The 16159-nt window shown below is 45.2% G+C and overlaps 1 protein-coding gene across 2 annotated transcripts in view; it reads right to left on the bottom strand.

The window, feature by feature from the left end:
- Window positions 1–4699, bottom strand: part of METTL9 (methyltransferase 9, His-X-His N1(pi)-histidine) — a 49449-nt gene extending 44750 nt beyond the window's left edge. For both annotated transcript variants that reach the window (XM_007987785.3, XM_007987786.3), the window contains exon 1: window positions 4258–4699. In XM_007987785.3, coding sequence (XP_007985976.1) covers window positions 4258–4422 — 165 coding nt within the window. In that variant the 5' untranslated portion in view covers window positions 4423–4699. The remainder of the gene's footprint in view (window positions 1–4257) is intronic.
- Between the last annotated feature and the right edge of the window lie 11460 nt (window positions 4700–16159).

Here is a 16159-nt window from a genome sequence, read left to right as displayed (position 1 = left end):
TTCAGAGGAGGACACCAATCCATCAGTGTCTGTCCGGCTTAGCTGGCTGACTATCCTTGAAGCATTGTTAACTCATGCCTGACTCCAGTCTGCCTCCACAAGGTAAATGAGGGGTAAAGGGACAGGAAACACTCCGTCCTTTAGCACAGTGTTTGGCTCTGGCTAGGCTGTCCAAGTATTTTTTCATTTGGGGGAAAAAAAGGATTTTAATTATTTCTTGAATTCATCATCACTTGTGGCATAGCACAGTTCTGAGCTTATATAAGAAAGTGAAAAAATAAGTCACTCCTATACACATACTTGCAATTTTAAGTTACACCTTAATACTAATTTAATGTTATCTGTGCTTTTAAAACACCTTGCAGTATGTCACCTGGAGAAATCGCTGTGGTTTGGTTCAGCGAGTTCTATAACAATTTTTTCACTCCATCAATTGAGAAGCTATTGAACGGCTATTATTACCAAGAACCTGGGGCCTACGGGTCCTTTCATAGTTTCAGTAGCTCCATAATAGATGCATTGACTTTAAGCACTAGGTGCAATGCAACAAAAAGAATAGATCCTAAGTTTTTTGTTGTTGTCTTTTTAAATTCTGAGTCTGCCAACATTGAAAAGTGACAGTATCTACCAGTTTCTCACTGCCTGCCTCTATTTCTTCCCAGTGAGTCAATCTACCCACCCTGCAACCTATGATTAAGAATATGCTGTTGGATGCTGGGTGCAGTAGCTCACTCCTGTAATCCTAGCATTGTGGGAAGCCGATGTGGGTGGATCACTGAGGCCAGGAGTTCAAGACAAGCCTGGCCAACATGGTGAAACCCTGTCTCTACTAAAACTACAAAAAAATTAGCCGGGTGTGCTGGCGCACGCCTATAATCCCAGCTACTGGGAGGCTGAGGCATGAGAATCGCTTGAACCCAGGAGGTCCAGGCTGCAGCGAGCCGAGATTGTGCCACTACACTCCAGCCTGGGTGACAGAGTAAGATCCTGTCTCCCAAAAAAAAAAAAAAAGCTGTTTGTTAAGAAAGCTGGGAATTTCTCTTGCAAAAATTCTTTATTCTGTAAGAAGCCACATAGTAAATGTTTTAGGCTTGCAGGTCATACAGTAGCAAATATGCTGCTGTTGTAGCCCGGGGGCTTGCAGACCACAGGTAAATGAATGTGGTAGTTCTCTTTCAATAAAACTTTATTTGTGGGCTGGGCATGGTACCTCACACCTGTAATCCCAGCACTTTGGGAGGCCCAGGCAGAAGGATCACTTGAGGGCAGGAGTTCAAGATCAGCCTAACCAACACAGTGAAACCCCATCTTTACTGAAAAATACAAAAATTAGCTGGGTGTGGTGGCATGCACCTGTAATCCCAGCTACTCAGGAGGCTGAGACATGAGAATTACTTGAACCTGGGAGGCAGAGGTTGCAGTGAACCAAAATTGGGCCACTGCACTCCAGCCTGGGTGACAGAGCGAGACTCCACCTCAAAAAAAAAACCTTTATTTGTGGACACAAATAAATTTGAATTTCATAAAGGAAATTTCATGTATTACAAAATGTTATTTTGATATTTTCTTGGTAACCATTTAAAAAATATAAAACCATTCTTATTTCATAGGCTATAAAAATATGTCTGTGAGACCAGTCTGGTCTCTGGGCCACTTCCCTGCTCTAAGTGAAACCCTGCTTCTTGCTTGCCTAAAGTGAAACATAATCCCAGTTTTGAAGCTAGCACACCAAACCAAGTTACTAAAATGGCACTGCTACTACAGTTTTAGAGCAGCTTTAGCCCAAAGGAGCCTTGCCTCTCCAAACTACACTAACAAAATAGCAATTTTTAATGAATAAATATTGCCCAAGATCTCTCTTTTAACCACAGAATCCTCCATCATAATTCCTTAATAAAATAACCAGAAGGAAAACTTGCGCTAAGTATGGTTCAATCAAATCCACAACGCTACTTTTATGCAACTCCAAAAGAACCAGATGTGGCTGGCTATGGAACTCACACACCCAACTGAACACTTAGAAGACCTTGTATAAAACTATTAATCTGAAGGAGGAAAAACAGTTACAGTTACTTCACAAGCAACGGAGTTATAAGGCAAACACAGGATCCCGGAATATTAAGTGGAAAACAAATTATCAACTCAGCCACAGTGCAGAAAGGACAGTTTCCTACTTTATCTCATGGTGGTTTCTACACAGCTTTCTTCTGTCCATTTTAATCTTTATTCATGGACTATTATCTTCATAATATGAATGTATTCATGTCAAAATAATGTCTGGATTCATTATTCTAAGGAAAAGAGTTGACCCCTCCCCCAAATATTCAGAAAATACCAGATTAAGTCTTCACCCTAAAGAAATTATCTGCCCAGTTGTTAGTGAAGGGGTACCCACACGCACGCACACACACACAATATAAATATAGTATCTGAAATAAATGTATCTGAAACCAGTATTAGTCTTCATTAGAACCTAACAGATTCAGCTTTAAAAAGGTACACAATTAGAAAAGTATCCTCTGCTGGGAGATATTCTGAGGCTATGTCTACAGCTGTAATTCCACCTCCATACAAATCAGTGTTGAAATAGTGTTTCAATTTTTAAGATAAGTGCGATTCTTTTATGAGCAATGAAAACATATCAAGTGGCTGCAGGAGGGGTAATCATGATAAGTGTTATCATAAATACCAATAGCTAAGAGACTCAATCATAATCCCACATCAATGGAGATAAACCGCTTTTTCTCCTATCCAGCACCTTATTTCTATCAACTGCTTAAAAATGTTAAAAATGACATTTCTAATTCATTGTCTACACCACTGTTCCATATGTGACATTCTGATAACTGTACAATTAACGGTACAGTACTTTGAGTTGTCTCTATATGAACTAGTGTGAGTAAATAATCCATAGGAATAAATGTGGCTTTGTAATTTAAGTTCACGTACATTCCTAACCATATCATACAAGTGATCAATGATACTGATATTGCATCTAACAAACTGCAATGGCTGGAGGCTTTCAAAAAAATTTACAGAAATTTAGCATTCCTTTACAAATAGAAAAAAGTCCAATATAAATATTACTAAAAACGAAATGCTACTTTTCTAAATTGCTCTATCTCCTTCTTAGACAATTCTCTACCCTCATTAAAACACATGAAATCAACCTGGGTGTAAATTCTCTGAACACCTGGCATAATAAAAAAGTAACGTAGGAAAATGAGAAATATATGAAAATGATGAGACACAAGATGATACAGGGAATAATTAGTGCTCCATGGAAAAGCAAAATGTACTATAAATGCTAGCTATGACAAGACAACACTCTGGCAGAGTTCAAAAGCCTCTTTTCAATGAATTTAACATTAACTGCAAACTATGTTAAGGTCAAATACGAAATATCTCACCTAATTCTACAGTTAACCTGTACACGTTTAAGCGGCACAAGACCGAGCTAATGAAAAGCCTACCTACCAGGTCACAGCGCAACGCTCAGGATGCATAACTACAACTCCCTCCCGTCCCGTTCGGTTTTAAAAACGCTTCCTGTAAAACTTGCATAATCTTCTTCCTCATCACACACAATCTTTCCAGCAGGCTGACTAAATTCAAGTTTAAAGGAGATCTCTGCTAGGTAGGAGGGGAAGGTTCCGTAGGATGGGAGCGACAACCTGTCAAACCCATTTTTTAAGCGCTTAGGGGGAAATGTCACCCGAATCAGCCCGGAGAGTTCAATGGCTTGCGATGTACAGTTACATTTCTTTTACGACCCTTTGTACGTTCTGGGATTCAACGAGACAAAAAGAGGTGCTGGCTTTTCGTTTTGTTTCTCGGGGGTAATGGATCTGGCCGGGTCTCTTCAGTCTCAGGCCTCGGTGCCAAGCGGGCGCCCCCGGTCACGCTCTGGCCCCAAAGTTCCCCAGTCCCGCCGCCGGGTGTCCGTAGTCACCGCCCGGGACCCAGGAACAATGCGGGGCTCCGGGGCGCTCGCGATCGGGCCCGGGAGGGGGAAGGGGAGGCCATGCCCCGCCTGCGCCGCGGAACAAAAGGCGCTCGCGGGGCCGGGCCCGGGTCCCCGGGGCTCGCGGAGCCGACGCCCGGCGGGGAAGGCGCGGGGAAAACTTTCCGAGAGGCCGAGGCGGAGGGGCAAGGGCCGGGCCGCCCCCTCGCGGAACCGCCCCGCACAATAGCCGGGCCCAGCGCGGGAAGGCCGGGCCGCCACGCCCCCGCCCCGGCCCCAGCCCCGACCCGTACCTGGTCGTTCTCCTTCCTGCCGCCCGCGGCCGTCGCCGGCCCGCCCGGGTCGCTCGTCATGTTCACGTACAGGGAGCGGGTGAGCGGGCTCCGCAGCGTCCACATCCTCTGCGCCAGCCACACGGACGCCAGGCTCAGGCACAGCCAGCCCACCAGCAGTCTCATCGGGGGCCGCGGCAGCTCGCTCCGATCACCGCCGGCGCCGGGGCGAGGAGGAGGAGGCACCGCCGCCTCCGGCCACAGCCGCCACCGCCCGAGCTCGAGCCATCGCGTCCGACTTGCCCATCCAGCCCCCTTCAGGGCAGAGGCTGGGGGTGGGGAGGAGCAGCCGGCGCGCAGCCTCGGCTCCTCCCCCTTCCCTTCCGACCGCGGAACGCCACTGTCCCCTGCACCAGTTTCTACTCGGAGCACTTACGAGCGGCCGCGGCGTTTTCTCTCCCGGCGTCCTCCCTCGGTCCAATGAGCGGGCCGCTGGGAGGCGGGACAAAGGGAGCGCGCATCCGCCCGGAGCGCGTTCTCGTGTCCCGGCCCTTCCTCGGCCTGTGGTAATGGCGGAGGTGCTTTTAATTTTTTTGAGGGGTGAGGCGATCACTTCCGAAGGCGGTAACTGTAGCCCTCCTGCCCCTCTAAGGTGGTGCCGGAAGGACCTCTAGGCTTTCCTGGCCTTAGTCGTTACCTCTGGACCGTCATCCCACTCCACGGCGGGACTTTGACCGGGTCGTGCAGTTAACTCCGGGGGCGCAAAGAGGGGAGTCATTCCTTTTGTGCATCCTGACACACACACAGGTTCTTCCCGGAGACGAATGCTGCCAGTACTGGTTACCCGCTCGGATGCGTAGTTTCCAATTTGCATTTAGAATCGACCTGCTAGACTCCTTCCTCTCCTCTCCCCTTCCCACCACCACGACCCGCCTGCCCCGTTCCCCAAGCCTGAGAAGTTGCTGGCTACGTGTTTCTGTAAGGAATGAGTGAAAATTCTGCCTTTTAGGGAAGCTACCGCAGCTGGGGTACCCACAAGTAATGTTTTAGATGTATTGATGGCCCTGCCCAAGAATGAAGACCTCAAGTTAGACTCCTTGGCTGACTTATTTCCTTGAATTAGCACAGAGAAGTTGGACCCAACACTCAGAGCGAATTCAGCTCTGGGAGCAGTGTTTAACCCGGATATTTATTTGATCAGTTATAGCACGAGAAGACCTAGCAACATTTCAGAACTGAAGGGTTAAGTACACTGTGTTCCTGTGACTGCAGTTCTTCCTGCTGATACCCACGCCACAATTAAGGAGTAACATTTCGTGGGGGTCCCTAACTTTAATACTTTCCTAGGTTTGTTTGGAAAGTGCTTTTAACTGCACCAGAAATAATGTAAATGTGTCTAAGTTCAAAACAAAAGAAGTAAACCTTTTGGTTAATTCGATGTTGCGCATCAGAGATTTTCATTTATGAAACAGTGGGGTGGTGAGCCACAGATGTGGAACAAAATCATTCCTTACCCAACAGCTTTTTTTTTTTTTTTTTAACTTGAGACTGAGTCTCGCTCTGTCTCCAGGCTGGAGTGCAGTGTGGGACGATCTCGGCTCACTGCAATCTCCGCCTACCGGGTTCAAGCAATTCTTCTGCCTCAGCCTCCCAAGTAGCTGGGACTACAGGTGCGCACCACCATGCCCAGCTAATTGTTGTGTTTTTAGTAGAGACGGGATTTCACCATGTTGGCCAGGATAGTCTCCATCTCTTGACTTCGTGAGCAGCCTGCCTCGGCCTCCCAAAGTGCTGGGATTACAGGCGTGAGCCACCGCACCCAGCCCAACAGCTCTTTTTATTAGCTTCTAAGAATCTCAGCTGGCCACCTTTGGCTAACAAGGATATCTTGTTGCCTAATGTAACAGGCTGTAACAACAAACAAAAAGGCAGAGGGTGGGTGGGGGGCGGTATTTTGTGTTCTCTCCAATATACTCCCTGACTGCTTCCTGCCAAAACCCCAAAGAGCCCAAGCCTTACTAAATCTAGTTCAAACCTCTAGTGGTCCTGGCCCAAATCATCAAAAAGGAACTACGGTAGCAAGTCCAGTAACTGTTTATTTACTATGTCACCTCTCCTTCCTGTCTCTTAGGATCAGTGTTAACAGACAAAGCAACTCTGTCACAAAAGGAAGCCTTCATCTTTTTAAAGTGGGGGTGAAAGCAGCAGGAGTGCATAAAATGGCATATTTCCTTTCTGAAGACAAAGGAGACAAAAAGGTATGCCCCAGCTATAGAGTCAGACCACATAGCTGTAGCTCAGAGACTGCAAAATGTTTTCAAATGAACAAGCAAGTAGATGGCTGCTGTAGTCAGAAGGATTTTGGGGTCAGTTGACTGCCACGAAGCCTAACAGCTCAAAGGAGCAGATTTTGTTTTATATGTGGGCAGCTGGCCTGGAAAAAATAAATCACTCATACATTTAAAATACTCTATAATAACCACAAAACACTCAAACCCATGCTCTTTACATTTAGCAGGCACAGGAAGAAACCAGAGCATCCGATGATCAAATGATTTGCCTGAAGGTAGCAGAGCAAATTCAATAGCTGACCTTTCCGTAGAACTTGGTATCCCAGCTCGTGGTCTTTCGATCCATCTAAGAAGCTTTGCTGTCTCTTCTCAGAGAGCCTCCTGAATTACAAATGATGAGGAAGGAAAACAGCAAGAGTAAATATACGAAGCAGAAGTTCAGATTGCCCATTGGGGACTGCCCCCTTCCTTCATCTGCTAGAATGTCACTACCATATATTAAAACCTCAATTATCCATAATAGAGACGGGAAGAGGCAAGATAACACAAAAAACCAAATAGGAGCCAATACTTGTTCTAACATGATCTTGAGATGCAGTCAGTGATATTCAAAAGACACACAAATGACCCTCTGCACCAGACTCTGCTGATTGACCCTAGGTGTCTAGCTTGGGTCACAGCCCTGCACACAGGCTCAAAATTTTGGCAGGATCACTTTCCTATCTAGATCTCTAGGCAAAGGCTTTTTGTTATTGTTCTTTGAAGCTACAAAGTTTGGCATTTTCATATTCTCTTTTCAATTACAAAGTATCATGTTAAGAGAATCCATAAGCAGAGGATTTGGATCTATACAAAACCTATTGATGATTGTTATCTCCCTGAAGAGATAATGATTTAAAAAGAAATCATATAGACCAGGCGGGGTGGCTCATGCCTGTAATCCCAGCACTTTGGGAAGCCAAGGCAGGTGGATGACTTGAGCCCAGGAGTTCAAGGCCAACCTGGGCAACATAGAGAAACCCCATGTCTACAAAAAATACAAAAATTAGACAGGCGTGGTGACGTGTACCTATAGACCCATCTACTCAGGAGGCTGAGGTGGGAGGATCACCTGAGCCTGGGAGGCTGAGGTTGCAGTGAACTGAGATTGTGCCACTGCACGCCAGCTTGGGTGACCCTGTATAAAAATAAAAATAGGGCTGGGCGCGGTGGCTCAAGCCTGTAATCCCAGCACTTTGGGAGGCCGAGACGGGTGGATCACGAGGTCAGGAGATCGAGACCATCCTGGCTAATACGGCGAAACCCTGACTCTACTAAAAATACAAAAACTAGCCGGGTGAGTTGGCAGGCGCCTGTAATCCCAGCTACTCGGGAGGCTGAGGCAGGAGAATGGCGTAAACCTGGGAGGCGGAGCTTGCAGTGAGCTGAGATCCGGCCACTGCACTCCAGCCTGGGCGACAGAGCGAGACTCCGTCTCAAAAAAAAAAAATAATAATAATAACTCATATAATCACTCTTTTTTTTCCCCAGAGATGGAGTCTTGCTGTGTTGCCCTGGCTGGAGTGCAGTGCCATGATCTCGGCTCACTACAACCTCTGCCTCCCAGGTTCAAGCAATTCTCATGCCTCAGCCTCCCGAGTAGCTGGAATTACAGGTGCCTGCCACCATGCTCGGCTATTTTTTGTATTTTTAGTAGAGACGGGGTTTCACCATGTTGGCCAGGCTGGTCTCGAACTCCTGACCTTGTGATCCGCCTGCCGTGGCCTCCCAAAATGCTAGGATTACATGCGTGAGCCACTGCACCTGGCCATAATCATGTTTTTATGGACAGATATTTTTTATGCTTCTTAATATTCTTTTGTATATCTTCAGAGAAAGATACAGGTTTTTCCCAGTATATTCAATAGAATGTGTCCTGTAGTTATTAAGCAATGAGCACCTCTAACAAAATTAGCAAATGTACTCAACAATTTCTTTAATTAATTAATGTAGGAGATTTTTATCTGAATTTAGTTGATATAACTTCAGTCCTATGCAATGATATCACTGTGGGCCCCAGCTGATGAATTCTAAGTCAAGGCAAAACTGCAGACAGGGTAAACCAAAAAAAAAAAAAATGAGCAGCCTAGGGCGGGCACTGTGGCTCATGCCTGTAATCCCAGCTACTCAGGAGGCTGATGCAGGAGAATCACTTGAACCCAGCAGGTGGAGGCCACAGTGAGCCGAGATCATGCCACTGTACTCCAGCCTGGGCAACACAGTGAGACTCCATCTCAAAAAAAAAAAAAAAAAAAAAAGGAGCCTCAAGTAGCAGAATTGAACCAGGATGTTAGTAGTTGGCCAGGCGCAGTGGTTCACGCCTGTAATCCCAGCACTTTGAGAGGTTGAGGTGGGTGGATCACGAGGTCAGGAGTTTGAGACCAGCCTGGTCAACATGGTGAAACGCCGTCTCTACTAAAAATACAAAAAAATTAGCCAGGGGTAATGGCATACACCTGCAATCCCAGCTACCCATGAGGCTGAGTAAGAAGAATTGCTTGAACCCGGGAGGCGGAGGTTGCAGTGAGCCGAGATCGTGCCACTGCACTCCAGCCTGGGTGACAGAGTGAGACTCCATCTCAAAAAAAAAAAAAAAAAAAAGACATTAGTAGCAAATACAAGTAACACCATGTGCTTCATTGGAGAACTCCCAATGCTACTCATTAGCATAGTAGTTTATCATCTGCACTTTGAGCCAGACTATCTGGGTTTTAAGCTGGGCTCTATGCTTCTTGATTATGCAATTTGAGGCAAATTACTTGACCTTTGCATATCTGTTTCCTCATCTGTAAAATGGAAATAATAATAATGGTTACCTATTTCATAAGGATGCAGTGAATATCATGTTATATACTCTAAATATAAAGGGCTTATCAAGTGCCTCAACATTTAGTGAACACTCAAAAAATGTTAATTTGTTTTCACTTTAACTTGGGTAAATCAGCCTCATCTGAGCCTCTCTTTCTTCATCTGTAAACTAAGAGCCATGGTTCTGAGCTATCTGCTTCACAAGACATTTGTGAGAATTAGATGATCTGAGAGTTTTTTTAACTGTAAAACATCAACCAAAGTTATCATAATAAAGATGCTCAGTGCTAATGTAAAATGCCCATGTGAGGGATCCAGGTTGCCAACCTATGAGAATCTAATGCCTGATGATCTGTCAGAGACTTTAGTCTTTGCAAAGCTACTCTCCATAAAACATTTTCTTAGAACCCATGATGATAACATCTCGTAATAATGTGTCTATCTTCACACATGTGTCTATCCTCATGACATTTTAAACTAACTGAGTGGGGAAAAGAATATAAAACACAAAACTAGGCTGAGGTGGGAGGATCATTTGAGGCCAGGAATCCAAGACCAGCCTGGACAACATGTTGAAACCCTGTCTCTACTAAAAATACAAAAATTGGCTGGGTGAGGTTGTGCAGGTACTTGGGAGGCTAAAGCATGAGAATCACTTGCACCCAGGAGGCAGAGGTTGCAACGAGCTGAGATCGCACCACTGCACTCCAGCTTGGGCAACAGAGCAAAAGTCTGGCTCCAAAATCAAAGTAAAACAAATAAACACAGAACTATAAAAAAAAATTCAAACCTAAAAACAAAATCGGCTGGGCACAGTGGCTCACGTGTATAATCCCAGCACTTTGGGAGGCCGAGGCAGACAGATGGCTTGAGCCACCAGCCTGGGCAACATGACAAAACCGTGTGTCTACCCAAAAAAGAAAAAAAAAAACCTACAAAAATTAGTCAGGTGAGGTGGTATGTGCCTGTACACCCAGCTACTCAGGAGGCTAAGGCAGGAGCATCAACTGAGCCTGGGAGGTTGAGGCTGCAGTGAGCCATGACCACAGCGCTGCACTCCAGCCTGGGTAACAGTACAAGACCATGTCTCAAAAAATAAAATAAAAATCAAACAGTAAACTCAAATTACCTACTTGTCAAAGATGCCTGTCTTTTTAGTAGGAAAGTCTTTTCCCCTCTGATATATAAAATTATTTGCAGCTGGCTCACCTATTGACCCAGTCTATACCGGCCAGGGCATTTCACCTGCTTACAGAACCTTGTGAACTCCCACAATTTCCTCCCTCATCAGTCTCACATTTGTTTGAGTTTATGTCAGGAATATCAACAGAAAGACAAAGAAATGCCACTTTCACATATGCAATAAATATTTATTGTGTATACGGAATATAGCAGGCCCTGGATTTACTGGAATATAAAGCAAAATAAACACAATGTCTCACCTTCATAGAGCTTACTGTCTAGTAAGGAGGCAGACCCGAATACATAATTATGAACTGCTGAGAGCAGAGAAAGGATTTGTATACTGTTACGAGAACTTAGAGAGATCTGACTTAATTGGGGGTGGAGGGCATGAGGGAAGGAGAGTGTGTAGGGAAAGCTGCCCTGAGGAAATGTGCTTTGTGTTCATTTTGATATCCCATTGCTAAACTTGAAAGCTTCCAGATTTCCCAAGTTGCTCCTGGACTACAGGTATCCCCAATAATTGTGACAACAGAAATGGAGATAATGCCAGACAGGCAAGCCCCCAAGTGGCGCTTAGCCCTCTGGGTTCTTGGCTTTGTCAGGAAGGAATTCAAAGGCAAGCCAGAGGTAGAAGAAAACAGTTATACTGAAGAGGCTATGTTACAGCTCCATGACTGCTCCTGCAGAGCAGGGCTACCCCATAGGGAGAGAGTAGCACCTCAGGGTAGTTTTGCAGCCATATTCATATCCTGCCCCCCTCCCTTTTTTTTTTTTTTTTTTTGAGACGGGATCTCTCTCTGTTGCCAGGCTGGAGTGCAGTGGCGCAATCTCAGCTCACTGCAACCTTTGCCTCCTGGGTTCAAGCAACTCTCGTGCCTCAACCTCCCCAGTAGCTGGGACTACAGGCATGCGCCACTATGCCCAACTAATTTTTCTATTTTGAGTAGAGACGGGGTTTCACCATGTTGGCCAGGCTGGTCTCAAATTCGTGACCTCATGATCTGCTCGCCAGGCATGGTGGCTGGCACCTGTAATCCCAGCTACTCGGGAGGCTGAGGCAGGAGAATGGCTTGAACCCAGGAGGCAGAGGTTGCAGTGAGGTGAGATCGCGTGTCACTGCACTCCAGCCTGGGCAATAGAGCAAGACTCTGTCTCAAAAAATAAATAAATAAATAAATAATTGCATGTAGATTAAGGAGCTGTTTATGCAGAAATTTCTAGGGAAGGGGCAGTAACTCTTGGGTCATTGGATCACTGCCACGGAAAGGGACAGTAACTGTCGAGTGTTGCCATGGCAGTGGTAAATCGACATGGCACACTGGTGAGCATGTCTGATTAAAGCTACTTTTGCCCAAGCCCTGTTTTGGCTAGTTCTTAATCTGGTCCAGTGTCCACTCCAGTGTCCGAGCTCCACATCTGGAGTAGAGTCCTACTTCCTACCTCAGACTGCTCATCAGAGCCTTCTAGAATGTGAAGAATCCCAGTGTCCCTCACATACACTCACAGAGTTCTAGAGAAAATGAAATGAGTTGTCTGGACCGCTGACAACACAATCCCCTATACATATAGTCAGCTCTCAAATAGTAGCTCTGGTGGTTATTATGGAATCATAAGGCAGATGTGAACCTAGCTCTCCTTGCACAAGTTACTTAAGCAGTCCAAGAGATGAACAGCCATCTACTTCAAACTTAATCTACTATGAGACACATTCATTAGAGAGAGTCCTTCAACCTAAATCCTGGGCTCCACCAAACAAATCAGTTTCTCAAACAGAATTGTGTGAATTAGGCATTTTATTTTATTTTATTTTATTATTATTTTTTGAGACATGGTCTCTGTTGCCCAGGCTGGAGTGCAGTTGTGCAATCTCAGTTCACTGCAACCTCCACCTCCTAGTTCAAGCGATCCTCCCACCTCAGCCTCCCAAGTAGCTGGGGCTACAGGCACACACCACCATGCCCGGCAAGTGTTTTGTGTTATCTTATAGAGACATGGTTCGCCATGTTGCCCAGGCTGGTCTTGAACTCCTGAACTCAAGTGATCTGCCTGCCTCGACCTCCCAAAGTGCCAGGAATACAGGCATGAGCCTCCATGCCTGGCCTCTAAATTAGGCATTTTAATACACATGTTTTGTACCACCTACGTTGTGCTTTTTTTTTTCCAAGATGGACTTTCACTCTTGTCACCCAGGCTGGAGTGCAATGGTGCCATCTTGGCTCACTGCGACCTCCACTTCCTGGGTCCAAGCAATTCTCCTGCCTCAGCCTCCTGAGTAGCTGGGATTACAGGCGTGTGCCACCACGCCTGGCTAATTTTTTTTTTTTTTGTATTTTTAGTAGAGACGAGGTTTCTCCATGTACGTCAGGCTGGTCTCAAACTCCCGACCTCAGGTGATCCGCCCCCTCGGCCCCCCACAGTGCTGGGATTACAGGCGTGAGCCACTGTGCCCAGCCCACTTCTGTATTTATACAGATCCTTCTGCCTGTGCTTCTGAATCCTTAAAAGACATCTTCACATACAGTATAAGCTACTTAAAGGAACGTAAGTATTTTTAAATATATATTTCAACTAAATAATGTCCTTCCAATAACAGGTCTATGAGTCAGTGCTCTGATAAGAGACAGAAGGCTGTTGCTTTCATTCGGTTTCTAGGGCATTTTTGAAGGTCCAAATATCTTTCATCTAGTTTTAAATACCCTTTCAAAACAACCCTGTCCTTGGCCTCTTAATTGCTGTCTTTTGTATGTATGTGGACTTGGTCTTCTGAATGACTGCTTCCGCTCTACCAAATTCACCATGGGTATTTATTTTGAAACTAAGTGATCTTAAAGAGTTTGTAAAACATACCACAAAATAACCACATCTCTCCTGGCATGAAATAAAACCACTGTTTTCTTTTTGCACAACCAAAACTGATCAGAAAATGAGGAAGAATACATTTATGAAAGAGGATACTTGAGCAATCAACCAATCTGAAAATCAGACAGAACTATCTCCCTTCTCTGGTGAAAACTATGATTGATTTTTTAATAGCCACAGCTAATCTGAGCTTGTTTTACAAGTTAGCCCAGGATCTTCCTCAAATTTATTGTGTGCGCAACTCATTCAATCAGAGGAGAGGCATTTGGCTATCAGATCACCAAAACTGTGGCATTGGAAGACTCCCACTACAGTTTTCATCTCCCTTTATGGTCTCCTCTTACCAAGAATTCTTTGTGCTATAGTTTCCTGAAATTGACAGTCATTACTGATCACAGCTATTAAGTTTTTCTACAATAGAAACTTTATTTCTAAGTTCATTAGCTTTTCTTTTCTTTTTAGACCAGCGTAATGTTCTGCCTCCCAGGCTGGAGTGCAGTGGCAGGATCATAGCTCACTGCAGCCCCCTGGGCTGAATCTATCCTCCTGGTTCAGCCTCCTGAGTAGCTGGGACTACAGGTACACGCCACCACACTTAGCTAATTTTTGTATTTCTTTGAGAGAGAGGGTATCGTCATGTTGCCCAGGCTGGTCTCAAACTCCTGAGCTCAAGTGATCTGCCCACCTCAGCCTCCCAAAGTGCTGGGATTATAGGTATGAGCCACTATGCTCGGCCTAAGTTCATTAGCTTTCTATGCTTAAGTCTTCTGGAGAAGTTTGAGATGTGGCAGCAGCAGGCATCAGAGACTAGCAGCTTTCCCCCACCATGAAGAATTTTTCCCATTCAGATTCCACCTTCCCCCTCTCACACCACCCCAGAGGGCATGGAGAAGCTGACTTTGCTCAGGAACCACAATAAAATGTCATTTGTTATATGTGAATATAGAACATGCTGTTCTCCCTCCAACGTAAATCCATTTTTATAACCAAAACTATAAATGACAGTGGAGCCAAATTGGCTACTTTTTGGACAGGCATCTTACAAGTTAAACAAATTGCTTTAGGTTCATTATATCCAGTTTTTGCTTTTATAAGAAGACATATTTACAGATAATTTTTACCACATCTACAATGCTCACTATAATTATTCAATGAAAGAAGCCTTCAGGAAAAAAAAAAAATCTAAGTTATCCTTGTACAGTTTTGACAGTACATTGGATTCATGTTTAGAATCTGCAACATCCTGTTTGATTCATGTGCTGGAATTTCTCCATTATTATACTTTTCTTTTTTTTTTTCTCACAGAGATGGGATCTTGCTGTGTGGACTAGTGCTTCCTCTTCAACTTCCTCTCCTTCAATTCCCTCCAAGCCTACCTTTTCAGGACAGCGTTAACTCCTGTCCTCAAGTGATACTCCTACCACAGCCTCCCAAAGTGCTGGGATTACAGGCATGAGCCACCATTCCCAGCCCATTATGATACTTTATTTATTTTTCCTTTTTGAGATGGAGTCTTGCTCTGTCACCCAGACTGCAGTGCAGTGCACAATCTTGGCTCACTACAACCTCCGCTTCCTGGTTCAAGCAATTCTCCTGCCTCAGCCTCCCGAGTAGCTGGGATTACAGGCGCCCACCACCACATCAGGCTAATTTTTGTATTTTTAGTAGAGACAGAGTTTCACCATGTTGGCCAGGCTGGTCTCCAACTCCTGACCTCAAGTGATCCACCCACCACGGCCTCCCAAAGTGCTGGGAGGCACTCCCCCCTCCCCTCCCCTTTCCCCCTCCCCTCCCCTCCCCTCCCTTCCCCTCCCTTCCCCTTCCCTTCCCTTCCCTTCCTTTCTTGCTCTGTCTCCCAGGCCGGATTGCAGTGGTGCAATCTCAGCTCACTGCAACCTCTGCCTCCTGGGTTAAAGCAATTCTCCTGCCTCTGCCTCCTGGGTTAAAGCAATTCTCCTGCCTCAGCCTCCTGAGTAGCTGGGATTACAGGCATGGGCCACCACACCCAGCTAATTTTTGTATTTTTAGTGGAGATAGGGTTTTGCCATGTTTGCCAGGCTGGTCTCAAACTCCTGACCTCAAGTGATCCACCCGCCTCAGCCTTCCAAAGTACTGGGATTACAGGTGTGAGCCACCGCACCCAGCCTATGATACTTTAAATAGCGGCATATACATGGGTGTATTTTCATCTTGACAGATGGCAAATCATAGCACATTTGAGGACATCAAGCATTCGTTAGATCCTTTGCCCTATTTAGAACTTATATCTGCTTGGACACAAGGATCAGGAATATATCATATTTTTGACATACGTTAAAGGCTGTTTCAAGAAAAAAATTTAAGTCAGGTCTTTTTGACATATTAAGCTGTACATGGAGTTAATCATAAAATCGCCCTGAAAAATCTCTGGAAATAGAGAAATAAAATTGCTGTCTGAGAACCACACTTTAAAACATACATTTAGGCTGGGCATGGTGGCTCATGCCTGTAATCCTAGCACTTTGGGAGGCCGACATAGGTGGATTGTTTAGGCCCAGGAGTTTGAGACCAGCCTGAGCAATATGGTAAAATCCTGTCTCTACAAAAAATTACAAAAATTATGTTTTTATGACTGACCAAACTCCTCCTCACCCTCCAACCACAATGAGCTGTTATTTCTATACATATACTTCAGTCAATTTGAAGTCAAGTCTTGGCTTGAGGCCTGCCTTTTTTTTTTTTTTTTCCTTTTTTCCTTAGGA

This window comes from Chlorocebus sabaeus, chromosome 5 (assembly GCF_047675955.1).
Source record: "Chlorocebus sabaeus isolate Y175 chromosome 5, mChlSab1.0.hap1, whole genome shotgun sequence".
Classification (NCBI taxonomy): domain Eukaryota; kingdom Metazoa; phylum Chordata; class Mammalia; order Primates; family Cercopithecidae; genus Chlorocebus; species Chlorocebus sabaeus.
Note: the sequence above shows the minus strand (reverse complement) of the source record. Positions and strands in the feature narration are given on the sequence as shown.